General features: G+C 36.7%; 7 protein-coding genes across 9 annotated transcripts; 1 reads left to right on the top strand and 6 right to left on the bottom strand.

Annotated features, from left to right (window-relative positions):
• Positions 1-42: 42 nt before the first annotated feature.
• Positions 43-4,502, bottom strand: LOC111780637 (uncharacterized protein At2g34160-like). 3 transcript variants are annotated; one of them, XM_023661097.1, is made up of 6 exons: positions 4,291-4,502; positions 4,059-4,107; positions 3,704-3,766; positions 3,515-3,579; positions 3,084-3,183; positions 43-250 (listed from the first exon to the last, which is right to left on the bottom strand). In XM_023661097.1, exons 1-5 carry the CDS (start codon positions 4,408-4,410, stop codon positions 3,088-3,090), a joined length of 393 nt encoding a protein of 130 aa, XP_023516865.1. In that variant the 5' UTR covers positions 4,411-4,502; the 3' UTR covers positions 43-250; positions 3,084-3,087. The 3 variants fall into 3 exon arrangements, with proteins under 3 accessions (XP_023516865.1, XP_023516864.1, XP_023516863.1); XM_023661096.1 differs by lacking the exon at positions 43-250 and adding an exon at positions 2,848-2,964; XM_023661095.1 differs by lacking the exon at positions 43-250 and having other exon boundaries at positions 2,848-3,183; positions 4,291-4,501.
• LOC111780639 (uncharacterized protein At2g34160-like) lies at positions 1,097-2,046 on the bottom strand. Its single transcript, XM_023661098.1, has 3 exons — positions 1,953-2,046; positions 1,764-1,828; positions 1,097-1,432 (listed from the first exon to the last, which is right to left on the bottom strand). Exons 1-3 carry the CDS (start codon positions 2,029-2,031, stop codon positions 1,337-1,339), a joined length of 240 nt encoding a protein of 79 aa, XP_023516866.1. The 5' UTR covers positions 2,032-2,046; the 3' UTR covers positions 1,097-1,336.
• Positions 4,503-5,702: 1,200 nt separating the features above from the next.
• On the bottom strand, positions 5,703-9,490 carry LOC111780602 (F-box/kelch-repeat protein At1g55270-like). Its single transcript, XM_023661044.1, has 2 exons — positions 8,405-9,490; positions 5,703-7,261 (listed from the first exon to the last, which is right to left on the bottom strand). Exons 1-2 carry the CDS (start codon positions 8,429-8,431, stop codon positions 6,002-6,004), a joined length of 1,287 nt encoding a protein of 428 aa, XP_023516812.1. The 5' UTR covers positions 8,432-9,490; the 3' UTR covers positions 5,703-6,001.
• A 750-nt stretch (positions 9,491-10,240) lies between these two features.
• Positions 10,241-13,010, bottom strand: LOC111780080. Its single transcript, XM_023660356.1, has 5 exons — positions 12,568-13,010; positions 12,175-12,486; positions 11,078-11,242; positions 10,937-10,988; positions 10,241-10,841 (listed from the first exon to the last, which is right to left on the bottom strand). Exons 2-5 carry the CDS (start codon positions 12,429-12,431, stop codon positions 10,743-10,745), a joined length of 573 nt encoding a protein of 190 aa, XP_023516124.1. The 5' UTR covers positions 12,432-12,486; positions 12,568-13,010; the 3' UTR covers positions 10,241-10,742.
• A 1,103-nt stretch (positions 13,011-14,113) lies between these two features.
• Positions 14,114-20,817, bottom strand: LOC111780079 (mediator of RNA polymerase II transcription subunit 17-like). Its single transcript, XM_023660355.1, has 8 exons — positions 20,604-20,817; positions 20,073-20,271; positions 19,221-19,334; positions 18,944-19,029; positions 15,693-16,077; positions 15,125-15,586; positions 14,629-14,949; positions 14,114-14,544 (listed from the first exon to the last, which is right to left on the bottom strand). The coding sequence occupies exons 1-8, from the start codon at positions 20,690-20,692 to the stop codon at positions 14,215-14,217; spliced, it is 1,986 nt and encodes a 661-aa protein (XP_023516123.1). The 5' UTR covers positions 20,693-20,817; the 3' UTR covers positions 14,114-14,214.
• Positions 20,818-22,846: 2,029 nt separating this feature from the next.
• LOC111779559 lies at positions 22,847-23,842 on the top strand. The gene is made up of 3 exons (XM_023659620.1): positions 22,847-23,036; positions 23,145-23,253; positions 23,510-23,842. The coding sequence occupies exons 1-3, from the start codon at positions 22,894-22,896 to the stop codon at positions 23,840-23,842; spliced, it is 585 nt and encodes a 194-aa protein (XP_023515388.1). The 5' UTR covers positions 22,847-22,893.
• A 206-nt stretch (positions 23,843-24,048) lies between these two features.
• LOC111780540 (MAPK kinase substrate protein At1g80180-like) lies at positions 24,049-24,402 on the bottom strand. Its single transcript, XM_023660966.1, has one exon. It carries the CDS (start codon positions 24,400-24,402, stop codon positions 24,049-24,051), a length of 354 nt encoding a protein of 117 aa, XP_023516734.1.
• Positions 24,403-24,626: the final 224 nt, after the last annotated feature.

Here is a 24,626-nt window from a genome sequence, read left to right as displayed (position 1 = left end):
ACAAAAATGAATCACAAATTTTCAATATCTAAGAGATAAAAATTGACTAAAACCACAAATTTTCAGTGACAAAAAGAGGTTCATGGTCATACATAAAGTACAGTTTAAATAGCTGAATTCGAGCATCACGTTGCCAAATGGAACTAATACAGAGTTTGAAACCTGCTCTATTGAGTGATATTCTCTGTGCCATGAAGTAATAACATGTTTTGTCTTCTCTTTCCTTTAGCTTTGTTGATGGAAGCGATTCCTAAGCACCATAGTTTGTAACTGTTATCAGCGATAACCCACAAGCAAGGAGGATAAGAACGGAAAAAATAATTAAGAACAAGGAGACCAAAGGAGAGGGACTTCCAAATTTTAAGCCCACCGCTAGCAGATATTGTATTTTTTAGACTATTCCTTTCGAGCTCTCCCTCAAGATTTTAAAACACGTCCAACAAGGAGAGTTTCCACACCCTTCTAAGAAATGTTTTGTTCCTCTCCAACCTATGTGAGATCTCACAATCCATCCCCTTGGAGGCCTAGCGTCCTCCCTGGCGCACTACCGATGTCTCGCTCGGATATTGTCCTCTTTGGACTTTCCCTTTCGAACTTCCCCTCAAAGTTTAAAAACGCATCCACCAGGGAGAGGTTTCCACACTCTTATAAGGAATATTTTGTTCCCCTCTCCAACCGACGTGTGATCTAACAAGAAAGTTTACGCACGGGAGGAAAGCTACTTTAAGCTTGTCCAAGCCGTAGGAATAGTTTTCCTGTGCTTTATAGAGAGAGTATCAAAGAGAATACTGAGATCGAGAAAGAAGAAGATGCTTCAATTGTACCAATACGGTATATTAGCTACTTTGATGAAGAGAATACAAAAAAAAAAGGGCACTTCCCCACTGTATCAGACTTGAGGACAAATAAATGGAACCCAATGTGGGATCGGTTAGGAGAGTACCATGCCATGAAAAAACATGTTTCTCAAAAGCATTCTCTTTTGACCTTACATGTGCAGTTCGTCCAAAGTGATTATCAGATTGTGGGAAACAAGGTTAAATCGTACTACATGTAAAAATACTTTGAATGCAGTTTAAATTTCTGAAGCAGATCATCTATCGAATGCATATTTACCAAAACTGAAGAATCAGATTATGTTTCCACTCTCTTAAACAAAGATATCCCATGGTACCTAAAAATGGGCAAGTCAATGATTCCCCAACTAAAAAACCTACATCAGTAAATGAACCACTTGTTTACTAACGTAATTAACAACAGAGAGACCAGATATAAGGAAAGAACAAGAGTCATCCACAAGGAGGATAAGAACAAAAAAGAAAAAAAAAAAACCTTTTCAACTCTGCTCTTCACCATCTTCGTTTTCTCTTTCCTCTGCAGCAGCAGCCATCAGTTCATCGAAGTTTTCAGTTTTCCCCAGCACAATCTCAATCTAGAAGGTAAAAATCAGTCATTACAAATGTTAGACTTATCTAATCAGATGAAAATCACAGAGAAATTTCGCACAGTCCCAGCAATTAATTTGCACGCTCAGTGAATAAACGTCTGTAACCCACACCACTAATTTCTAGGGTCCAAATATGAAAGTAAATAAACGTGATAAATCGGATTGGAAGTTACACGAGGGTATACTTTTATGTGCCAAAATACGAGAGAGAAATCTCTTGCAATGTTTCTTTTAAGGGAGAAAAAACGAGAGAGGCAGCTTCCAAATTATCATCCATTGTGAAGTAACAAAGCAAGAAAGCAGTACGACGTATTACCTTAGCTTTTTGAACTGGTCTCCCTCGAGAATCATCCTTGATATCAACAGTAGAAGTCATTATCTCTATAGAAGATAAGAAAATTTTTGTGAGCATTCAAAATTATATTCATCATCTCTAAAGAAGTCATTATCTCTAAGAGGTAGCCCCAATAGTATATTCCAAAAAAAGAAGGAAGAGGATATTTACTCTTTTCTAAAGCCAGTCCATTGTTTTTCAGAATTTCCGCAACAGTCACAACAGTTGCAATGGCTGCAAAGGCATACATAGAAGTTTTAACATACTAATAACCCAAACCACCATTTGAAAGGATCAATTGACTGCATTGAAATTCAAATAGAAAAATGTTTCAATTGTCGCATAAAAAACAATGAAAAGTCGACTACCCACATGAGAACATTACAAAAAATCCATCATTTAAGCAGAGTATTCAAGTGTCCCAGTTTCAAACTTGAATAAACATACTATGGCTATGAGGCAAATCCGCACTTCTCAAAATGGATAGCCATTAATATTAGGAGTAAAAACAGTATAGAAAACCTACCCATCNGATATTGTCCTCTTTGGACTTTCCCTTTCGAACTTCCCCTCAAAGTTTAAAAACGCATCCACCAGGGAGAGGTTTCCACACTCTTATAAGGAATATTTTGTTCCCCTCTCCAACCGACGTGTGATCTAACAAGAAAGTTTACGCACGGGAGGAAAGCTACTTTAAGCTTGTCCAAGCCGTAGGAATAGTTTTCCTGTGCTTTATAGAGAGAGTATCAAAGAGAATACTGAGATCGAGAAAGAAGAAGATGCTTCAATTGTACCAATACGGTATATTAGCTACTTTGATGAAGAGAATACAAAAAAAAAAGGGCACTTCCCCACTGTATCAGACTTGAGGACAAATAAATGGAACCCAATGTGGGATCGGTTAGGAGAGTACCATGCCATGAAAAAACATGTTTCTCAAAAGCATTCTCTTTTGACCTTACATGTGCAGTTCGTCCAAAGTGATTATCAGATTGTGGGAAACAAGGTTAAATCGTACTACATGTAAAAATACTTTGAATGCAGTTTAAATTTCTGAAGCAGATCATCTATCGAATGCATATTTACCAAAACTGAAGAATCAGATTATGTTTCCACTCTCTTAAACAAAGATATCCCATGGTACCTAAAAATGGGCAAGTCAATGATTCCCCAACTAAAAAACCTACATCAGTAAATGAACCACTTGTTTACTAACGTAATTAACAACAGAGAGACCAGATATAAGGAAAGAACAAGAGTCATCCACAAGGAGGATAAGAACAAAAAAGAAAAAAAAAAAACCTTTTCAACTCTGCTCTTCACCATCTTCGTTTTCTCTTTCCTCTGCAGCAGCAGCCATCAGTTCATCGAAGTTTTCAGTTTTCCCCAGCACAATCTCAATCTAGAAGGTAAAAATCAGTCATTACAAATGTTAGACTTATCTAATCAGATGAAAATCACAGAGAAATTTCGCACAGTCCCAGCAATTAATTTGCACGCTCAGTGAATAAACGTCTGTAACCCACACCACTAATTTCTAGGGTCCAAATATGAAAGTAAATAAACGTGATAAATCGGATTGGAAGTTACACGAGGGTATACTTTTATGTGCCAAAATACGAGAGAGAAATCTCTTGCAATGTTTCTTTTAAGGGAGAAAAAACGAGAGAGGCAGCTTCCAAATTATCATCCATTGTGAAGTAACAAAGCAAGAAAGCAGTACGACGTATTACCTTAGCTTTTTGAACTGGTCTCCCTCGAGAATCATCCTTGATATCAACAGTAGAAGTCATTATCTCTATAGAAGATAAGAAAATTTTTGTGAGCATTCAAAATTATATTCATCATCTCTAAAGAAGTCATTATCTCTAAGAGGTAGCCCCAATAGTATATTCCAAAAAAAGAAGGAAGAGGATATTTACTCTTTTCTAAAGCCAGTCCATTGTTTTTCAGAATTTCCGCAACAGTCACAACAGTTGCAATGGCTGCAAAGGCATACATAGAAGTTTTAACATACTAATAACCCAAACCACCATTTGAAAGGATCAATTGACTGCATTGAAATTCAAATAGAAAAATGTTTCAATTGTCGCATAAAAAACAATGAAAAGTCGACTACCCACATGAGAACATTACAAAAAATCCATCATTTAAGCAGAGTATTCAAGTGTCCCAGTTTCAAACTTGAATAAACATACTATGGCTATGAGGCAAATCCGCACTTCTCAAAATGGATAGCCATTAATATTAGGAGTAAAAACAGTATAGAAAACCTACCCATCCCAAGCGCAGAAAGCTCGACCTCATTGTACTGCTGCATATACCTCTACATAAATTGGAAAAAAGAAAAATCGGTAACCAGAGGGTTAGCAAAACAAACCAGATAAACGAACAGACAAATCCCAAAACAATGAACCTGTTAACAATTTATACCAAATTAGAGAAGCCAGATTGGGAAGGAGTCAATAAATGAAGCGAATCCGAAGCCAAGAGTCGAAAGGAAACAAACCTTGGCGAGATTAACATAGAAGAATAGGGGCTTCTTGGTGTTGGAGACTTGAATTCGATTCTTCTTCTGCGAATCAGCTGTCAATGCAATGGAGTTGACACCCTCTGTAATCTCTTCCATCGAGCTTCTGAAACCTAAAACCCTAACCCTAACACTCACTTCTGGAAGTGCGACTATGAGAAAGGAGAGTGAAAGTGATGGACTTTCTTTAATTTTATATTATTTTATTTTCCCATTTCATTATTTATATATTTTCTAATTACTAGTAATATTTTTTTTTAAAAAAAATTGAATAAAAAGTATGATTTTCTATTGGTTGACATTTGTTTTGATATTAAAAAAAAAATCAGCCAATTATAGTTAACATACTTTATAATTATAATTGGATTATGCCTTAATTTTCTTATCATTAAAAATATTGATATTATCGAGTAGGAATTCACGACTTAACAAATGTCAATAGTACGAATGTATTGTAGATAGACCGTGTGAGTGTGATATCTCACATTGGTTGGGGAGGAGAACAAAACATCCTTTAAGGGTGTGAAAATCTTCCCTAGCAAACACGTTTTAAAGCCTTGAGGGGAAGCTCGAAAGGGAAAGATATCCGCTAGCGGTGGATCTGGGTCATTACTAATGGTATAAGAGCCACAATGTGTCAGCCTTCTAACTGTTCCCCAAAGAGGGTAGACACGAGGTGGTGTGATAGTAAGGACACTAAGCCCCAAAGGGGGTGGATTTGGTGGCAGTCGCACATCGATTGGAGAAATGAACGAGTGTCAGCAAGGACGTTGGCCCCGAAGGGGGTGGATTGTGATGTTCCACATTGGTTGGGGAGGAGAACAAAACACCCTTTGTAAAGATGTGGAAACCTTCCCCTAGCAGACGCGTTTTAAAGCTCAAAGAGGACAATATCGACTAACGGTGGATCTGGGTCGTTACAGACCGTGTGAATTTTACTTGAAATTGGAAAACAAGCCCCGGAAGGAGTTTGACATTAACTACAAGAAGGACGACCGTAAAAAAAAGACCAATGTCTATTGAGTGGAGCTCAACTCTCCCCATGAAAAACAAGCCCCGAAAGAGGAGTCCGACGCTAACTACAAAACGACCTCCGTACAAAAAGACCAATGTCTATCCAACCTAACAGAAAGAAACATGGAAACAGAACAGGATTATGGAGATGAAATCTGGACATATAAACAGAAGGGGCGACCAGATTTCCGACAAAGAACATGTAATGTAAGAACACAATGATTATGTATCATATAAAACTCATGTAGCAGCAGTCTATAACAGCAGAATCTCCAGAGAAATTGGGGAAATACACATGATCATGTTCTGTATGGTACCTATGAGATGATATCAAGAAAGGATCAAAGGTCTGTCACAATCTGAGTCCCCTGACCCTGTGCTGCACAAATATTTGCAGTTCTATAGCAGTTCTCTAACAGTTCAATACTACAACAAATCATTTTATGGTGAATGGACAACTTTGTTTCCCTTCTTTCTCACAGATGACACGAAAAAAGAATCGAGGCAGAGGACAAAATCGTCCATGTGACCGAACTATTTGAAGTAGTATTGATCGATTACTAGCATTGATTCTCCCATGTTTGGCATCCAACCATGGTTCTAAGATATGTAAAGAGGAGAAACAATGGTAGAACATATAAGCACGAGAGGCCTACGAAATAATACGAAAAAAAATTCACGCTTGAAGAACCTGGCAGTGAACTATGTGGCTTTTCAGACGACTTCGACCCGAAAGACTCGACCAGAGATTTGTGACCAAAGTTTTGAGTTGCCCTTTTCCTGCTAAGGTCTCCCATAGATGTTCACCGGGAGCACTGTCGGAATCTTCGCACTTCGAAACGTCGACAAGAGAAAGGCTCATGTTATTGCGAACGATGCACAATTTTCCGTTGAATGGAACAAGAGCAGCTGCCTCCAATGCCTTAGAACTCCCCAGATGCAGCTTGCTATCTATACTCTTGTTCCAAGAGTTGGATGCTTCGTCGTAGACCCGAAGTTTGCAGCCATCCTTGCAGTCAACAGCATAAAGATGTCCATTTAAGGAAACACTTGGGTTCCTCCAACCTGCAACCAGTCCATCATAAACAGGACACCAGCTGTCGGTTTCGGGCTGGTAGACATCACTTAGAACCTGACGTTGAGTCCCAAATCCCTTCAAATACCATTTACCCTCATAAACAACTCCAATTATGGGCACCATGGGAATGCTCATATCGGAAATGAAGGTCCATCGATTCTTATTCGGGTCGTATACTTCAGCAGATTTCAAAGACCGATGGCCACCTTCATTTTCCCCACCTGCAACATACAAACAGTTGTTTATCACACACGATCCAAAGACATGTCGTCTACGAAGCATGTCGGGGGCTCGGTGCCATTTATTTGTCCTGGCACTGTAAAAAATGACTCGTCTCATTGTTCCTTTTATTGGATCTCTGCCACCAAACAAATAGAGATGGCAACCACTAAGAACCGCACAGCCAAATCCAAGAGCTTCTGAGTATTCTTTAGGGACAGGAGGAAGGGGCTGCCAAAGCTGATATATGGGGTCAAAGGCATGCCATGAAATCTTATTATCTCGGTCTCTCTTAACGACGTAAATCCATTCTTCTGCAACTCCTAAACTCTTACGAAGAGAGTAAAAGAAGTTGCCAGCCAAAAGACGATACCATCTTTTGCAAACTAATCGGAGTTTACGGTGTTCAACCCTTGGGACACGGATAAGGCAAGCTATTGCAAGATCGTCGGGTAGTCCAGGAAGCAAAGGAGATTGGTTCCTGCTCCGGTCACTACGAGCCGGCTTAGGTCGAGTTGGGTGTATCGATGGTTTGATGCTAGGTTGTAGACAAAGTTTTGAGCCAGGGACAAACTTTTTAGCTCCAGCAACAGTCTTGAGGCCTGCATCTACTCTACATAAACACGCTGTTGTGTCAACCTGAAATCATCCATCAGTGAATGTAAGCCATTCTGCCTTTTAATCCTACAAAAGATAATAGCACATATAGCAATGGTATCCATACTAACTAATTGACGTAGAAATGTAATAACACAGGCTATAAAAACTCAGCTTTCTTCAATCCCAGAAAATTGCAGGCTATGTTTGTAACTTGGATCAGTATTTTCGAGGGAATAGCTTTATCCGTCCTGTCTTTTGTACTTTTCCATATATAATGGAAATCGTCTCGGAGTATAACTAAAGAAAAACCCACACGTAACAAACCGGCTTCGCTCTTCTCCCTCGTCAACTCGGTCTAACGTCCAAGCAAAAAATGACTTGGTAGACAAAGATGATCGACTTTTTCTCGCTCGATGTGGTGGAATGAATCTTTCCAAAGGCTGCCTAGTTTACCAACTTTTGGCTAGAAACCAGCTCGAAGGAAAGAGTGGAAGTCTTTATGTGATATCCCACATCGGTTGGAGGTATCCCACATCGGTTGGAGAGGAGAACGAAACATTATTTATAAGGATGTGGAAACCTCTCCCTAGCAGACGCGTTTTAAAACCTTAAGGGGAAGCTCAAACAGGACAATATCTGCTAGCGGTAGGCTTGGGCTGTTACACGCCCATTATTTAGAATTAAAGCAATATTTGAAGAAATGCCTTATGAAATTTGGAACATATCTACGTGCATAACCTAAGGGCGGATTTGCAAATACGAGCAAATGTAAGAATATTTCCTTCTCTAAGTTCATTTATCGAAATTCTCAAATAGGAGCAAATCGGTATAGTTTTGAAACGATCTAATCGGTTCTGGCTTTTTGTATATAAGTTGTCTTTGCAGCTTGATTTGTGTCTGTCTAATCCTTTTCTTCTCACTTCCTCTCCTAACAGATGTAAGAAACACAAGAACATGAATAAAAGACAACAAACCTTATTCTATACAAATTAGGAGACTTCTTGAGTTTGTCATTCATTAGCTTCAAACATTTGCTAATCAATGATCAAACAAGAATCTTAAGAAATCAAATCATTAACATTCTCGAAAATTCTACTGAAGGCAGGATCATTGCACATACATATTATTCAAAATAAGTGTATAAACAAAGCAAGAACATCGTCCAATGGATAAAGAACTTACCAGAGGAGGTTGGATCATTCTCTCCATCTCTTCCCTTGTGGGAATATCAGCACAAGATAAATTTTCAAACTCCAACCACTACCCAACCTCACATTTGTCTGATCCTACAAGAACCATTTGAAAATAAGAAATGCATCACAGATTTCTAACACAGATTACTCGCGGCAGGTCGTCTCTTCAAGCTTGAATATCCCACCTTGGCAAGTCCACAATTCAGGCTTGAAACACAGTAAATTAAAGTGGAAGAAAGAGAGCAAGCATGATTTGAGCATTATCTCAAAGACCCATTTCAGAAATCAGAGATCTGCGCAGAGAAACCTCGTGTAAAGCTCGTCCCACAAGGTCTACAGACAAGAAATCAGAAACCCCAAATCTCATTTAGCTCACCAGAGCGGTCTGAGGAAGAATTAAATGCGAGACAGCAGAAAACAGGAGCAAAGAGGCCAATGAAGGAGGAGAAAGAGACCCCTGTGGCCATTAAACCTCAGTGGAGTTTAGGGCCCATGGCCTCAGCGGCGCAACCTACCAAGTACAAGAGTGCGTTCAAGAAGAGAGAGACTGTAAAAAGCAAACCCAAACCATTAAAGGGGATCGAGAAATAGAGGCTTTGAATGATGGCAAATGGGTTGGTTGTTGTATTGAAGCATTGAAGAACAGAACCCACAAATGGGTAAGTGGTTGGAAGATAGCTGTTGTTGTTGAAACTTAAGATGAAGGATCAGAAGGGGCAAAAGTATGGAAAATGGGAAGTTCCCCGCAGGGTCAAACGCTCAAAAGAAAGACTCCAAAAACCCAAAAAGAAAAAAGGAAAAGACAGAAACTTCAACAAAGAAACAAAAGACAAAAAGTAAAATTGATAGCCCCCACATACCTCCCCTCTCAAACCCACATCTCAAATGCCCATCTTCGTCATCTGAAAGAGCCAGAGGGAGCTGAAAATGGAGTTCATATGATAAGTTAAATAGCAAAGCCATTGAAAGCCTTCATTCCTCCTCCTATTCACCACTTTCTGGGGAAGCTGTAAGCAAAAAGTGCCATGGTCCATAGGAAAAACACTTCACCTTTAGAAATCCATTTGATAATCATATTTGGTTCCCATTTCATCTTTTAATTCTTATCCTCCTTGGCTGTATCTAAATTTTCTAAAACAAGTAGCATTTTTGTTTTCTCATTTCAAAAGCCCTTTGATATCTTACTCCCAAAAAAACAGAGTATCTTAGTCAAAATTTGAAAGTAGACTACACAATGAAAAACAAAAAGTGTTGGTAAATTTAAAAGAAAATGTATAAATGGTATCAAAATAGCTTTTTCTTTTTGAATGAGAAATAAATTAAGTAAATTTCTCAATTTTTATTTCATTTTTAATTTAAAAAGATTATTATAAAAGNAAGAAGAACAATTAGCCTTTCTTCTTGGGTGGTTTCAAGGCAATGGGTATTTGTAAATAAATTTGAAGAAGATTACAAATTTTGTCAGTCATTTTGTCTGGTAGTAATCCAACTTATTCATGATTCCTTTACCAAATACATAAACAATGAAGGAATATAAAGAATCCTACTTCAAAACAATGAAATATACCAGCAATTAGGTGAATACTCAACTTCTTTCTCATTGTCATTTTTCTGCCAAATATGGCTTCAAATATGCTTCAAATATGCTTTCATTCAGCCAAGTGGAAGAAGGTGGGCTGAAGCAATGGATATCAATCGAGGGATAAGACCAGCTTACATCTTTATTCAATACTCAAAAAGACTAAGATATTTATTCAGTTTTCTAAGTAACGACGAAGAACGAATGCCTCGAACGGACTTAAACAACACCAGAAAGAGCAAAAAGTAAGCAAAAAAAAATATGGCCAAACAGATCATTCATTCAAGTAACTTCACTGAAACAGTATTTTCCGAAACTTTACATTCCTACATATTGTCTAATGAGACTTTTTTGTTTTCTTTCTTTTCCTTGTGCCAAGGATGCGAGCGAAGATGCTAAAATGAAACGAATCACCTACACGCACGCCACACACCTACTTTTCAATGAAAAAAATGAGGCAACTAAACTACATAACAAAGTAAATGGACTTTGCCAACAAAAGATGTAAGAATATAAGAATGGTGCTCCAGTTGTAGCCATACCAAAATAGTGAAGGTCAGATGTACCATGAGCGTGCGTAATTCTGGCAAGGTCGGTATTCGAATTGACTGAGGAGAAGGCAGTTGGCTAATGGAGAATCATGCAATACAAATCAGAACCTTCTTTTATATCAAGCCAGTTCAACCAATCATCTGTGCTTCAAAATCAATCTTTTCGTCTATGCATCATCACTTGGATCGAGTGAAAGTTAATCTGTACGAAGAACATCGCTCTGAGGACTCTGAGGCCTGAATTTCCCGATAATTATACTTGGAAATACAACCATGCATGCCATGAACAAAGTGAACTGCAGCAACACCAAAGAGTAGTAGTAGTCATTGGATGCCATAATGTAAGCCTAACAATTGGTAAGTGCCAAAACCAAAAGCATGTGATAAGTACCAGAAGAGGAATGGTCAGGAAACCCCATATCGGCCAAAGAGCAAATGACAACCTACAAATGAGAAGGAAAAAGGTGTATTTTACATGGAATGATGAATGTTAATAGGCTGCAATATCATAAAAGTTGGTGGGTTATCTTACAAGCAAAAGGAGATAAGCCCAAGAAGTGTTGCAATTGGTAAAACTGATAAGCTTGCTACTTCCCATTTTTCATTAAACCTTCTAATACTCCAAGCTGACATACTCGTGTAAATGAATATGACAACGTTCAAACCAATCGCCACCATTCCAAGGTATAACGGAGGTCTGCTCAAGAGAATAGAATTCAAGCGATGTACGTGAATCTAAGAATACTAATGTTCGTTAATGAAAGAAAAAAAGACATCCTGAAATATTACAAAAATGGTCAAACAAACAACATAGGCACAAGCAAAGAGGAGCCAAAAACATTACAAGAAGGAACCCTCACTATTGAGAACCAAAAGTAAAGGAATGTCACAACAAAAATCGAAACCCGACATCGAAAACAAATGCATTAGAAGCCAAACTCCAAGCTCCCAAGACCCCTCTAACCTCTTAAAACCGTCGGATTCCATTCTAGCTAGGTATTCCATGAACTACAGAGAAACCCACTTGCCTGTTGATTACGCCCGATTATTGTAATGGAATAGAGGACTATACATTTCCATTCCCTAAGTTTGGAAAATAGAGGTGAAGATTAACTTCTTCCAACATAGCATGACCACAATTGATCGAAACCAATGCCATACCAAAAACTGGAAGAAGTTCTACAAAATCTACGCCTACGGATACTAATCAACTAAAGCAGTCTCAATCCGAAAAACAATCCACAGAAAGATGCAATCAAGAAGGCATGATCAATCTAGAATGACAACTACTTAATGTGTATCCTTTATCTTTTTGCTTTAAGCCCTGAAAATTTCTAGTAAATGCAACTTTCTTAAGATGTTTTGTACAAGAACTTATCAAGCTACCAGTATCTTTCTATGAACATTGACAATGAATATGCCAAAGCTGATCAAATGATTCTCTATACAAAAATTATAAAATATGTGCAGAATCAGTGAGATTATATAAACCACAACTCTTGATTTTGAGGCACACACCAAAAGGCAACAATATAACCATTCCATCTCTAAAAATTTGATTAAATAAATCTGGCAACAATATGATCAAACAACATTCAGAAGTGTGCATACATCTAAGTGTTCGTTCACCTTCTTATTCGGCCATCATGCCACAAGAGAATTATCATATTGGAATGCCTATCGCCATAGTATACAACGAAAGCAGCAGAAGCAAGCCAAAGGACATTCTCTACAACTTCAACCCACGTCCGACTCTTTGGAGTATGAAACGACATAGCTTGAAACCTCGAACATGCATCATCCTCAATATCATCACCACTAGAAGCATATCCCTGGCTATGCCTCTGCCTCATATAAACACCCGCTACGGGTGTTCCCCCCGACATGGAGGAAAGAAAGGACTCCAAATCTATCAAATCTTGAGTTCCCCAGATAACTTTACTGCATTACCACTCAGATTACCTCAAAATTAAATGCCAAAGAACTCACGAATTGATTGACACAAGATCATGGAAAAGGTACCAATTCCATCAGGGATCCTCCAAATGAATATCTGCAACAAACCCACATCTGGGGCTCTTCGTATTCCAATCCCAACCCCTTTTTATAGAAACAAAGGCTTCGAATTCTTGATAACCCAGAATTGGACTTCAAAAACGCTTCAATACCCACAATGTAAATTCTATCATTGAATGCAGAAAACGGAGCAGGGTGTTCAATAAGAAACCAGGGAAGGTATTAGGGGATATTCCCTAATGACTGCGAGCTTTCTATTCTGGACGATAGAGATCTGAAAAGCAGAATGTTAGGATTTTGATGGGGATGATGAGTGAAGGGGTTATTCGTTGCGTGAAAGAAACTAAGAATATGGGGTTTTGAATCGTGCGAGACAATTCTTGTTAAACGCCTTTCTTATTTGCACACTTCCTCAGATTTTTTTTTCCTTTTCCTCTGTTTTTGCCAACTTTATTGGCTTTCCCACCAATCAAAGTCAACATTAAGGAATTAAATCACATTGCACAAATGCTAATTTGCCTGTAATGTGCAAAATATTAAATTCTTTAAGAAAAATTAAAAATATTGGATAAAGGTCAAAGTTGGTTTGACTTTTTCTCATCGCTTTGGAAACAGCATTTGGGCTAATTAAGAAAAAAAAATTATTGCCTTTTCTTTTTTTTACTTTTGTTTTTGAAGAAATCAATAGAAAGCTTTGGATTTGAATAGTGAAATGTTTTTGAATTTTGGTCTTCAAAATTTAATGTTTTTTTTTACTTTCTATGTTCATGAAACTTTTGGAGTTTTCCCTATTCTCTAAGATGGCTTTTTATATTATAGAGTTTTTAATGAGCCTTTAATGAAATTAGGCCAATTTTATATTATAGAGATTTTAATGAATCTTTAATGAAATTAGGCCAATTTAGTATAGTACATTTCCATTTAGTGAAACTAACTATCAAAANTTTTTGTTCTTATTTATTTCTATTCATTTGTAAAACACTTGGTTAAATTTAATGGGTCTTATAACAAGTTTTTTTTTTTATTATTATTGGGCAAGAATATGCCAATCATGTAACAGTTTTTGACTGATTGAGATTGAATTGCTTGCCTATGGCCTATAATGAATTGGTGACTTTCAACTTAATAATAGATTCCAAATCCAACACAAGTTGCTACATCATGACATTTTAGAGCATTATATAGGCGAAAATAAAGGGCACCAAAATTTCCATTTGAATAAGTAATGTTCTTTTGGCAAAACAACAATATATGAATTCCATTTCATGATCATAACGTAAATTAACTTTCACAAGTTACCGTTGTAGTACCCATAGCATTCATCTTAAGTTAAATCATCCACTTTGTGATTTCAAACGAAGGGCAATGGACGAAAATCACATCAAGACAGATGACTAGTTATGGATGATTAGCGATCAATTAACTTGGAAAACAAGTGTAAATCAAGAATACTCACCTAAACGGTTTCTTCCTCTTGAAGTCAGCTTCCAGCCATCCATGTCATGCGCCCTACATTAGCTATTATGAATAACATATGAAGGTGAGTAAGCAATGCGGACAAAAAGTGGTGATTTCATTAGATTTGAAAACATGGGCAGAAATTACAAGAGCTCGATGCAATTTCTGTTTGTAATACCAGACAAGTAAGCATGGTTATAGGCTACCACCAAATCCACTGCACAAACTAACCAAATCCATTAGTGTAGATTGCAAAACTTCCAGAGATAAATGGCCCAAAAACTTCCTGTATTCAGGTACAACATCTGAGATGTCGAAGTTATGTTTCCTGTCCTCCATTAGGCCATCGTCCATTACCAACCACCAAGAAAGGCATCCTTGAGCATCTTCTGGGTCCACATGGGCGACCAGACGGAGTGTTTCACCTTGTTCTAGCTCAAATGACAGACTTAGGAAGTCACGGCTGACCTTTATTCCCCAGGTTAGGGCTTCCTCATGAAGCCAAAGAATAATTTGGCTCGCAACCTGTTGCGGGATCAAAACGATATTGTTACTATTACGTTCCATCGATAAAGAAGCTCGAAACAAGGAAATCTAATTTGTGCTCACCTGCAACAGGATTATGACGGGAAGATCAGCCAAGTCACAGCCATATCTGTTCATTGAATACATATCCTTGGAATTTCCCTTGAACAAGCCAACTACATCAGGAGCACCTTCCCCTTCAATAGTGATGCAATCATCATTTACAACCACTTTAGTCTGAAATTGTGATTTGGTTACACTTTTCATTTGATGACTATCTGATGTACGAGCCTGGATAGGAGGATGAAGTTTGGACTGGGGAACTTCCATAAAAAACGTCCATGAAGATTTTCGAGAATTCCAAGTGGGATGAGATATCAATTGAAGAAATGGAACTTTCCAAACCTAAGAACAAACCAAAGATAAACTACATGATTAATAGCTGGTAAAATCAAAAACAGAAATCATAGTTATTGTAGTTTTTTTAATATTTAAAAAAAAAAAAAAAAAAAAAAAGAAAGAACAATGAGGCACCGTGCTTTCATCGGAAACTGAGTTATTAAGAGATTAGGACTCTTACCACATTTTCGAGCTCCATAAGAACCTTGTTTGCAAATATTCTGTGAGCCAGAGACAAACAGAAATGACCAAGAAGTCCAGACCCATCATTAGAAGGTTGTCCTGATTGCCTGCTTAATGATGAAATGGGTTTATCATTTGATCTTAAAAATACTAGCTCGTGGAAAATTTGTTGCAGATATATCTCAAAGGTTGTATAATTAGGATTCCGCAGTTTCTTTTCAAGGGGATCACTTCTATCTGGTAGTTCAATCCCATCAAGCGAATCAAAAGGTAAATTTGTATTATCCAGAATCCCGGCATTTGCATCTTCAACTGTTTGGCAGCTTTGACCAGTTGGCACCAGAGAGATAAAAACCGACGTACCCTGATCGATACTTAATTGCAAGTAATTTTCTCGTATGCCAGTCACGTTGATACCTAAGGATGGATTGAATGCTTCACGATTCACCAAATCAAACACCTGGAACCAGTATAGTGAAAAAAAAAATGATGTATCATATATCATGTGGTGGGGGCCAAGTAGCAAGGACTTGTAATGAGCAAGATCAAAGTATTAATGAGACTACCTGCTCACTGAAAATGGCATGGTGAACTTGACGGAGGAGTGAGTTAGTTTCCTTAATGTACTCATCGTCATTTGTAAACTCCTTCTCACTTTCAATTGGAGACTGATTGGATGAATTTGTGGACTCATTTTTACCACGTTCCAGAGGATTTTCCATATTACATCCACTGAGAAATCCAAAACGAAGGGAGTGGCATGAATTTGGAGGTAAACTAATTGCCAGCATTCCAGATGAATCACGATCAACACGAATAGTAGATGAAGATGGTCGAAACACAGACGAAGGATCACATGATAAATTGTCAAATAAATCAATGGTAAAGCCTTCATTTGCAGGAGCTGGAGCAGCAACGCGCTGTCTTTTAACCTTCCAATTTTGCTGCAATCTGATATACATCATCAGCAAATACTGAAAATCTATGAAGATGGGAAAGTATTAAGAGCATCAAAAGGATTCCAATTGTTTCTTTAGAAATTACACTATAATACACTGATATATACTTGTATTTATGGTTCATTAGATATTAAATAAAGCTGACGCCAAAAGTTAAAAAAATATTTATTAAATCTCAAACGGTGGAAATCTTCCATTTAATGAAAAATTATGAAAGAGTTAAATAGTAAGCTCACGATATTATGAAGGCTGAAACATAAATAATCCACAGATTGTTTTATTTTAAAAGGAACAAGACGTGATTAGAAAAAGAAAGAGAAAAGGCATGACACCATAAAAGAAAGAAAGAAATAATATGAGAAGATGCAATATGAGAAGGTGCAACTTATACTGTGGCAGGGGGCTAGGAAGAAGCCCCCATATAGACAGGCTAAACAAAGCTATAAACCAGGCAAACGGAAGCAACCACCATACAAGCTGCGATTTTATTGAGAAAAAGGAAAGAATGCAGAAGAGCAAACAAAAAACAAGCCCACAAAAGGGGCATTCTCAGTCCCATGCTTGCCAATAGAATCAAGTCAAATTCAAAAGTATGACATAGAACTGATAATCACAAAAACTCCAATCAACGGACACAGATAAAGAAGCATTAAAACCATACAACCTCCCACACCATTTTTGAAGATCTTTCACCCGTCTAAAAATTCTATCATTCCTTAAGTGACCCTAATGAAAAGAAAGGCCTCTCTGCAAAGATTTTTTTTTTAAAAAATAGATATCCAGAAAACCGATTTTATCTCTGCAATACAGGAGAATTTCAGGAACTCCCTCAAATGGAAGTTTTTTATAATAAAAAAATAATAAAATAAAAATAGTAAAAAATTTCAGTTTAGTGAAAATTACAATGGTCATCTACAATCCTACACTTTTGCGTTTACAAATAAGTTCAACAATTAAAAATGAAGCTTAAGCAATGGCAATGGCCTTCTAGAACCACAATGAGATAGTCGGACATCCAACTATTGGACTAAACCCCAATTCTACTTGCAATAATCTTATACATTAAAGTAGACTCCTACCACCAAATTCTCCAAAGTCCAAAGCCACTTAATTAGAAGAGCAAGGTCATTAGTCAACCATTACCAATCCTCAATCTGCCACTCACAAACAAACACAACACCATGCTCCACTTAATCAAATGAAAAGGCACATTCTCACACACCCTTCGTCTCGCCTGCGCTTTTTGGTTCTAGCAATAGACACCGAGGAAAACTGAATGTGGACGAAAAGAACACAACAATTATTCAAAGAACTAATTGAATAAAGGTTAATTTTATACCCTCAAGGAAAGTCAATGTTTTTTCCTGCCGCTACACACCTTAGGATCCCAAAAGAAGAAAACTTTGAGGTTATGCTGTAAAGGTAAATCTAGATTTCATTGTGGCAATTAATACCTAGAATGGATCTCATGAATCTTTTAGTATAACATATGAGGCTTCATGGAGCCTACCACTTTGTGGCATAGAAATATTGTGCGTAGCTATAGTAGTAGGTTGCATGTTGCAAGGACAAGGGCTCTAGTAAAAATGTCTGAGTTGTTATTGTTTCAGGTTTCCCTATGTTCTTCCAGATTGTGAAATCTTCAATGGGGAATCGCTCTAAGACCTATTTTTGGGAAGACAACTGAGTGGGTATCAAACCCTTTTGTTCTCCATTTCCGCATTTATACTGGATGTCCAATAAAAGGATGCACTTGATGGCCTCTATTTTGTCTTCATCTTATCTGTATTCTTCCATTCATTTGGGCTTTCGTGGTTCTTTTACAGACCAAGAGATGATGGAGGTGGCAAGCCTTCCTACATCATTGCAGACCCATCCTTCTTAGGTATTTTCCCTTCTTTCGTCCTCCTTGTCATCCTTGTGTGTCCTGGGAGGAGGAACATTCAGGTTTGGTCCCTAATCCTTCTTAGGCCTTTCCTTGTAGATCATACTTTTACATTTTGTGTTCTTAGGCACTTTCTTGTAGATCACTTTTTTCACATTTCATGTTCCACTCCCTCCTCCCACAAGCTTCCTATGCTTTCTTATCTCTTTGTAAGATTAGAATCCCCAACAAGGTGAAGTTCTTTGCTTAGCAGATAATAAATGGGAGAGTTAATACCCTGGATTGTNTTTTTTTTTTTGCATCAAATGATGTGTTCTTTGTCAGAGGCAAGAGGAGGACATCGATCATTTATTATGAGATTGCTAGTTCGCTTACTCCCTCTAGAGTCGATGTTTGGCTTCTTTTGTTCTTTGTTTGGCTCAAAGCAGAGATTGGTGCTCTATGATTGAGGAAGTGCTCCTGAACTCTCCCTTCTAAGAAAAAAGCAAATCTTGTGGCATGCTTACTTATGTTGTATGGTAGGGTATTTGGATAGAGAGGACAAGTAGAATTTTTAGAGAGGTGGAGAGATCTTGGGAGGAGGTTTGGGAGGTTGTACCTTTAATGCTTGGTTATGGGCATTCGTCCCTAGACTAGTGTTGGGACCTTTCGTATTATGGGCTTATTTTTTATATGCCCATGTCCATTTTTTCATTTTTCTCAATGAAAGTTTGATTTCCTGAAACAACTAGATAGATAGATAGTATAACATATAAGGTGCATAAAAGTTATCTTATCAAAAACTTCTAATTTATCTAAATCGATAAAGGCTTGCAAATAAAAATCATAGTATATTTATACCTTATGATAAAACTTTTTAATTTTAATTTAAAGAGTATTACCGTGCACATACTGCCAGATTAACAATGACATACAATTTTTAATATTGATTCATTGCACAATAATCATTGGATCAATGACGAAAATTGATTACCGAATTAAAGCCCCATAAAATCTTGCTTCCCTGGCAACCTGGCGTTCCAAACCTTTAGCAGACTGCTTGAAATACTTACCAAGATGCTGTAAAAAAGTAAGGGGAAGGTGATAAAATCAGTCATTTCCAAAATTATAGTACAGATAATAAGATGAAGTTTTAATTGAATAATCTGCTAACTAATCTTTTCAACATGGTCGTGCTGGCCCAATCAAAGCAAGATAATAAGATGAGGCAATCATCACTTCTGTGAACAAAAGAAGGATAAAAATAGTACTCGAAAGCATTGTAGTTTCGTTGCTACAGACACTCCAAGATCTGATAAAACTTCATTAGGTAATGGTTTTGGCCTTGTCATCCCAGCCACTGTTACTGCATCATTGGCTTCCACCTACAGCAATATCAAGACAGACAATATTTTGTAATGATATTTTTAAATAGAATATTCTCAAGAAACCAGTTAACTAAAATTACAAGCAGAGAAAAATAATCACAATTTCAAGATCCTGATAGTTAGCAGTTAACTCCTATCTCCTCCCTAATGAAACTGACAGACAAAAGTTCTCCAAACCTATTCTTGCAAGAAAGAACGAAAAAGGAACTAAAGCATATCCATAAAGCCAATAAGAACTAAAGATCAGTTTGCAGGTTTATGATTCCTCGGTACACTTGAGATACGCGCTTCAGCATTTGTTGTGTGCACCTCAGAACCAGAAGCCCAATTTTTTATTTTTTTTATTTACTTATTTATTACTTTTAGGAAGAAACTAAGAAATATTCTTTTAAAATGTTTGTTTTTTTCTCCATAATCTCTCATAAAATCTCTAGTTTCTTCAACTTTTCGTCATCTTAATATTCATAATACTATTCCACTTCATGTGTAAAAAAGATATTAACATTTTTCTAGTATGTGCCTTGCACTTAAGTTCCAGAGGACTATTGAGCTTTGGACTTTGCTGCCACGCTTCAAAAAAAAAAAATGCAAAGACATAAATGTAATGTAAAATCTATGACAACTTGCCTCCACATTTGCAGGCACTTTTTTCTAACAAGAAACCTTTGCATGCACATTTATTGAAACTGATACTAGCAATCTAGCAAATTAGAGGCGTTTGATATAAAAACTCACGGTGTTGATGAGATCTATGATAACAGAGAGCTCTTGATGAGCCAACTGCAAGTTTTCTATCATGCTCTGCCATTGCCACGGTGTTGCACTCTCCTTGGAGGTCTTCTTCTGCTTCTTTTTGTCATCGTCCTTCTCTATTGCCCAAGCAAAGTCAATTCTCCGAATAAGCGACAATCGTTTCTCTTCATAACCAACATCTCTGTTAACGGTACAGCAAAAATCAATCTCAACAAATGAACAATTAACGATAAATTGATCAGAAACTTTCATCACGAAAACCGAAGAATACATTTAAAGATTAGATTCCAATCAATTTAGCATAATGAGATCAATTGTGTCAGAGTTCACTCTAAGCAATACCAATGTACAAACACGAACGTAGCCAGAATGAAGAATAACGAAGCACAAGCAAGCATTCGTCCACTAAGACATATCTTCTTCTACCTTAACATGCATACGAACTAATTAACATTTCCTCTGTCATCTCAGGATCCAAAAAATGTGGAAAAACCAGATAAAGAAGGAACATACGATGGAAATCGTTCGAGACCATTCTCTTCTATGGCCTCCAAGCGCTTGACGGGAAGCTTGTCGAGAGATACTTTCATGTCTCCGTCCATATTCACACAGTATTTTCCCGGGAATAATGTGGGGAAGGAACAAATTTGGAGCGAGCCCTAAAACGGAAGAGAAGTCCGGGATCGGGATGAGAGTCCACTGACAGAGAGATCAGCCGACGACTGTAAAACGAAATGACCGCTTTGTCCCTGAATATTTTGTATACACATCTTCCTTCGGTGGCTTTTTCGGTAGACATTTCCTTCTAAAATTTTCATTCTTTTTCTCCGATTTAAATGGTTCAATTAAATAAATAAATAAATAAATAAATTTGGTATTTTATTTTACCATAAATAAATAAATATATATATATAGTTGGCGAGTGAATTCAAACATTCACAAATCATAGCTATCACTAACATCGATTACAAATATTAAATATTATTATTATTCATAACAATTTTAAAAGTAGATTAGAGTGGAGTTTAGTCGTAACTCTGTTTTCAAGTTGGTCGGGTGGATCTGACAAAAAAAAAAAATCAACCACCGACTCCCAAACATTAAAAGAAAAAAAAAAAAAGAACTCTTTAAGATTTGGGTTGGGTAAATGTTGGATTAGATGGATCAAGATAGTCGAGTTATTGAGACATATGAATACCCAATTAAGAGACGTAACGAAATAAACTATAATTTTTAATATTAAAATAAAATATTTAAAGTTAATAATTAAATAATTTAAAAATAAATAAAAAAATAAAACTGGTATTTATTCTACAATTAAGTTGCATGGTTGAATAAAATTCCAATATATTGAAACACCGTTCAATAATATTTATTCGGAATAAAATATGATGTTTTTTTTTTATTTAAATATTTGTGAAAAACCAAAACAGCTGCTAATTAATCAATTCACGACATTTGAATATAATAATCTGACATTTGAATTAATTGGGAAAATAAAATTCTTATGGTGCAATGAATGATGACACATTTTTTAATATAAATAAATTGCATTAAACACTAATAATATATAAGTTATTTTGAACATACATACACTAAAATACATTATAATTAAATTGTTTTTCCACGGTGTATATTTCTAGATAAATATCTAAAATTGCCATTTTTATAATAATAAACAAATACTTTAAATATATATATATATATATACCTATATAGTGCCGGGCAAAGGTGGTAACATAGTTTGATTCGAGGCAAAGTCGCATGAACAATGTTTTTGTTTATATTAAATTGTTTTTTTGACTTTTTTTTTTTTTTTTAGTTTAATAATCGTAAAAATGTGAGATCAAAACATTAATTTTTAAAATGATAATTTATTTAATCATAAAAAATATATCAATTTTAGTGACGGGTCTAATATACATATTCATAGTAAGCGTAAAATAAAATTAAGGATGAACTTTGAATTTCTAACCTTCTAAAAATTTAGTTGATCAAATTTTGGATGAATTTTGATTTAAAAAAAAAAACGTTGAGACAAAGCCTTCGAGCGATGAATTTTGAGTTTCTAGCTCTCCAAAGCTCTAATAGATCGATGTTTGGTCAAACTCCAACCCAAACGTCAAGAAATGCTTTGTGGGGAAAAAACTTGTGGTTTTTAGCTCTCCTACGCTCTCTCGAGCTAGAGTCTGGACGAATTTCTCTCTAAACATAGAGAAGAGCTCAGAAGGTAACGAACTTTGACTCTTTAGCCCTTCAAAGTTCCAACAGGTCCAATTTTGGGTGAACTTTGACAGAAACATCGAGACAAATCCTAGAAAGAACGAACTTTGGGGTTCGTAGCTCTCCAAACCTCTAACAAGTCAAAATTTGGTTCAAATGCCAAGACGAACTCCAAAAATGATGAATTTTAAGTTAGAATTCAAACGAATTTTGATCCGAACCCTGAAAAGGACGAACTTATGTGCAAACGTCACACATGACTCATTATCGAAATGAAGAAAGTCTCTAGACATAGAGAGACTAGATCTTAATTAGGGAAGAAATTCAAAGTTTGTTCCCATTTAATTATTCAAATTGACTTAATAAATTTGTGCCACTTTTGAGAAAGTCAAACCTTATGTTCCAGCTGGTCAGTTGACTGAGGAATCCAAGCAGACAAAAAACCTTAAAATAATCAAATAATTAAAAAGGAATGAATCAAAGCTTGTCTCCAACTCCAATATATAAACCCTCTAAGCAACTCAAGAAATTTCAATCCAAAACATTCATAATTCATTAATTTTGAATCTGTTTGGATAAGATGAAGAACCCTCTTCGTCTCAAGTCTGTGAATCACATCTCAATAGTGTGCAATTCAGTGGAGAAATCTATGGAATTTTATCACAAAGTTCTTGGGTTTCATCCTGTTCAAAGACCTGCCTCCTTCACCTTCCATGGCGCCTGGTATTCATTGAATTCTCTATCTTAAAAAACCCTAATCCAATATTACTTTTATCTTCGTTTTTCGTTTAAAAATCGAAACTTTATGGTATTTTTTTGACGATGGAATAGGTTGTTCAACTATGGTATGGGAATACATCTTCTTCAGTCTGATCATGACTCTGATACCATGCCCAAGAAACGAGTCATCAACCCTAAAGACAATCATCTTTCGTTTCAGGTCCCTCTCTAATATTACTTTCTTTTGTAAGGGACGAGTTCAAATACATCTGGGTCGGAATGAATTTTAACATATCACGATTTAGTCCTTGTTGGAAAAAGAATCGTTTCTTAAGAGCTTCAAAAGTTAAAGTTAAAAAATGTCAACGACGGATATTCCACAAACATTCAAAAGTAATATCAAAAAGTTTGAAAATACTGTATGATTTGTAGATAAAAGATAGAATGTCTTACGATCTTTTGATCATAAACGACAGAGCGAAGACATGGCAACGACGGAGAAGCAACTAAAGAAGATGAAAATAGAGTACGTAAAGTGCGAGGTGGAAGACGATGGAATCTACGTCGACCAGCTTTTCTTCCACGACCCCGATGGCCTAATGATCGAAATCTGCAACTGCGAGAATCTCCCCATCCTACCGGTGTCGGGAGGCGGCGACTCCCCGATTGCCGTCGTCAACGCAGCTCGATTGTGCAGTATTCAACAAGCCGAGCAACAACAAAAGCTACAACAAATCCAAAACGCCGCCATGCAAATGATGCAGCTTCAACAACTACTCATTAGCATCCCATGCAACGCATGCACGTGAAAACATAATTAAAAAAAAAAAAAAAAAACAAAAACAAAACAAAACATCTGATTTGAATGTAGAAGTTCATAATATTTTTATATATGTCTGTAATTTTCGCAGTTACAAATGGGTTCCTAAAAAAGGGGTTTTTTTTTTTTTTTTTTTAATTTTTAATTTTTAAAATTGAAATAAATTCCATTTTGAACGAAATAAAATTACTCCGATCAACGCTTGGATTTGTGGTGGCGAGCACCGCCGATGGGTCGGCCAAAGACGCCGCAGAAGCCGCAGCCAGTGAACTTCGGTGAAGATGGATTGGCGGCGCTCGGGGACCGTGACGGGGATATAGCCTCTATTCTATGGGAGGCGGAAGATCGTGACCGTTCAAAGGTGGAGGCGGATCCAACGTTGCGAGAAGGCCTCAATTCTCCGGAAAGGAAAAGAGCGTCACGTTGAGGTTGTTCTTCATGACGGCGCATTGTCGGTGTCAATTCGCCACTGAAGTATCTGTCGTCCCAGACCAAGCCGGAGGAGCCTTGTCGCCGGAATGACACGGCGGACCTCTGTAACCCCGCCATGTTTATTGTGTAATCGGAGATCCAAGAAGGAGAAATAATAGAAAAAGATTCGATTTTTTTTTTCTTTTATTTTATTTTATTTTTTGGTTTTGGTTTGTTGGGCTTTGTTTTGTTTTATAAAACCAACAAAATTTCAGTTGGGGAAAATTGGTTAAAAATATAAATTTTATTTATTCCTTTTTTTTAAATAGTGGAATTGGATAAAAAAAAGAAAAAAAAGAAAA

The sequence above is a fragment of the Cucurbita pepo genome, chromosome LG18, assembly GCF_002806865.2.
Source record: "Cucurbita pepo subsp. pepo cultivar mu-cu-16 chromosome LG18, ASM280686v2, whole genome shotgun sequence".
In the NCBI taxonomy this organism is placed as follows: domain Eukaryota; kingdom Viridiplantae; phylum Streptophyta; class Magnoliopsida; order Cucurbitales; family Cucurbitaceae; genus Cucurbita; species Cucurbita pepo.
Note: the sequence above shows the minus strand (reverse complement) of the source record. Positions and strands in the feature narration are given on the sequence as shown.

Excerpts from the sequence above, each read along its gene's own strand:
- LOC111780639 (XM_023661098.1), bottom strand. The coding sequence starts at position 2,031 with ATGTATGCCTTTGCAGCCATTGCAACTGTTGTGACTGTTGCGGAAATT. Across the intron at positions 1,829-1,952 it reads TGGACTGGCTTTAGAAAAGA|AGATAATGACTTCTACTGTT; the intron begins GTAAATATCCTC and ends TATCTTCTATAG. Across the intron at positions 1,433-1,763 it reads GACCAGTTCAAAAAGCTAAG|ATTGAGATTGTGCTGGGGAA; the intron begins GTAATACGTCGT and ends TTTACCTTCTAG.
- LOC111780637 (XM_023661097.1), bottom strand. The coding sequence starts at position 4,410 with ATGGAAGAGATTACAGAGGGTGTCAACTCCATTGCATTGACAGCTGAT. Across the intron at positions 4,108-4,290 it reads TCTATGTTAATCTCGCCAAG|AGGTATATGCAGCAGTACAA; the intron begins GTTTGTTTCCTT and ends CAATTTATGTAG. Across the intron at positions 3,767-4,058 it reads GCTTTCTGCGCTTGGGATGG|CCATTGCAACTGTTGTGACT; the intron begins GTAGGTTTTCTA and ends ATGCCTTTGCAG.
- LOC111780602 (XM_023661044.1), bottom strand. The coding sequence starts at position 8,431 with ATGGAGAGAATGATCCAACCTCCTCTG. Across the intron at positions 7,262-8,404 it reads GAATGATCCAACCTCCTCTG|GTTGACACAACAGCGTGTTT; the intron begins GTAAGTTCTTTA and ends GGATGATTTCAG.
- LOC111780080 (XM_023660356.1), bottom strand. The coding sequence starts at position 12,431 with ATGTCGGGGGGAACACCCGTAGCGGGTGTTTATATGAGGCAGAGGCAT. Across the intron at positions 10,989-11,077 it reads GGGCTTATCTCCTTTTGCTT|GTTGTCATTTGCTCTTTGGC; the intron begins GTAAGATAACCC and ends TCTCATTTGTAG. Across the intron at positions 10,842-10,936 it reads TCCTGACCATTCCTCTTCTG|TTCACTTTGTTCATGGCATG; the intron begins GTACTTATCACA and ends GTGTTGCTGCAG.
- LOC111780079 (XM_023660355.1), bottom strand. The coding sequence starts at position 20,692 with ATGGACGGAGACATGAAAGTATCTCTCGACAAGCTTCCCGTCAAGCGC. Across the intron at positions 19,030-19,220 it reads CGAAACTACAATGCTTTCGA|CATCTTGGTAAGTATTTCAA; the intron begins GTACTATTTTTA and ends ACTTTTTTACAG. Across the intron at positions 16,078-18,943 it reads TTTTATGGGGCTTTAATTCG|ATTGCAGCAAAATTGGAAGG; the intron begins GTAATCAATTTT and ends GATGTATATCAG.
- LOC111779559 (XM_023659620.1), top strand. The coding sequence starts at position 22,894 with ATGAAGAACCCTCTTCGTCTCAAGTCTGTGAATCACATCTCAATAGTG. Across the intron at positions 23,037-23,144 it reads TTCACCTTCCATGGCGCCTG|GTTGTTCAACTATGGTATGG; the intron begins GTATTCATTGAA and ends ACGATGGAATAG. Across the intron at positions 23,254-23,509 it reads ACAATCATCTTTCGTTTCAG|AGCGAAGACATGGCAACGAC; the intron begins GTCCCTCTCTAA and ends CATAAACGACAG.
- LOC111780540 (XM_023660966.1), bottom strand. The coding sequence starts at position 24,402 with ATGGCGGGGTTACAGAGGTCCGCCGTGTCATTCCGGCGACAAGGCTCC.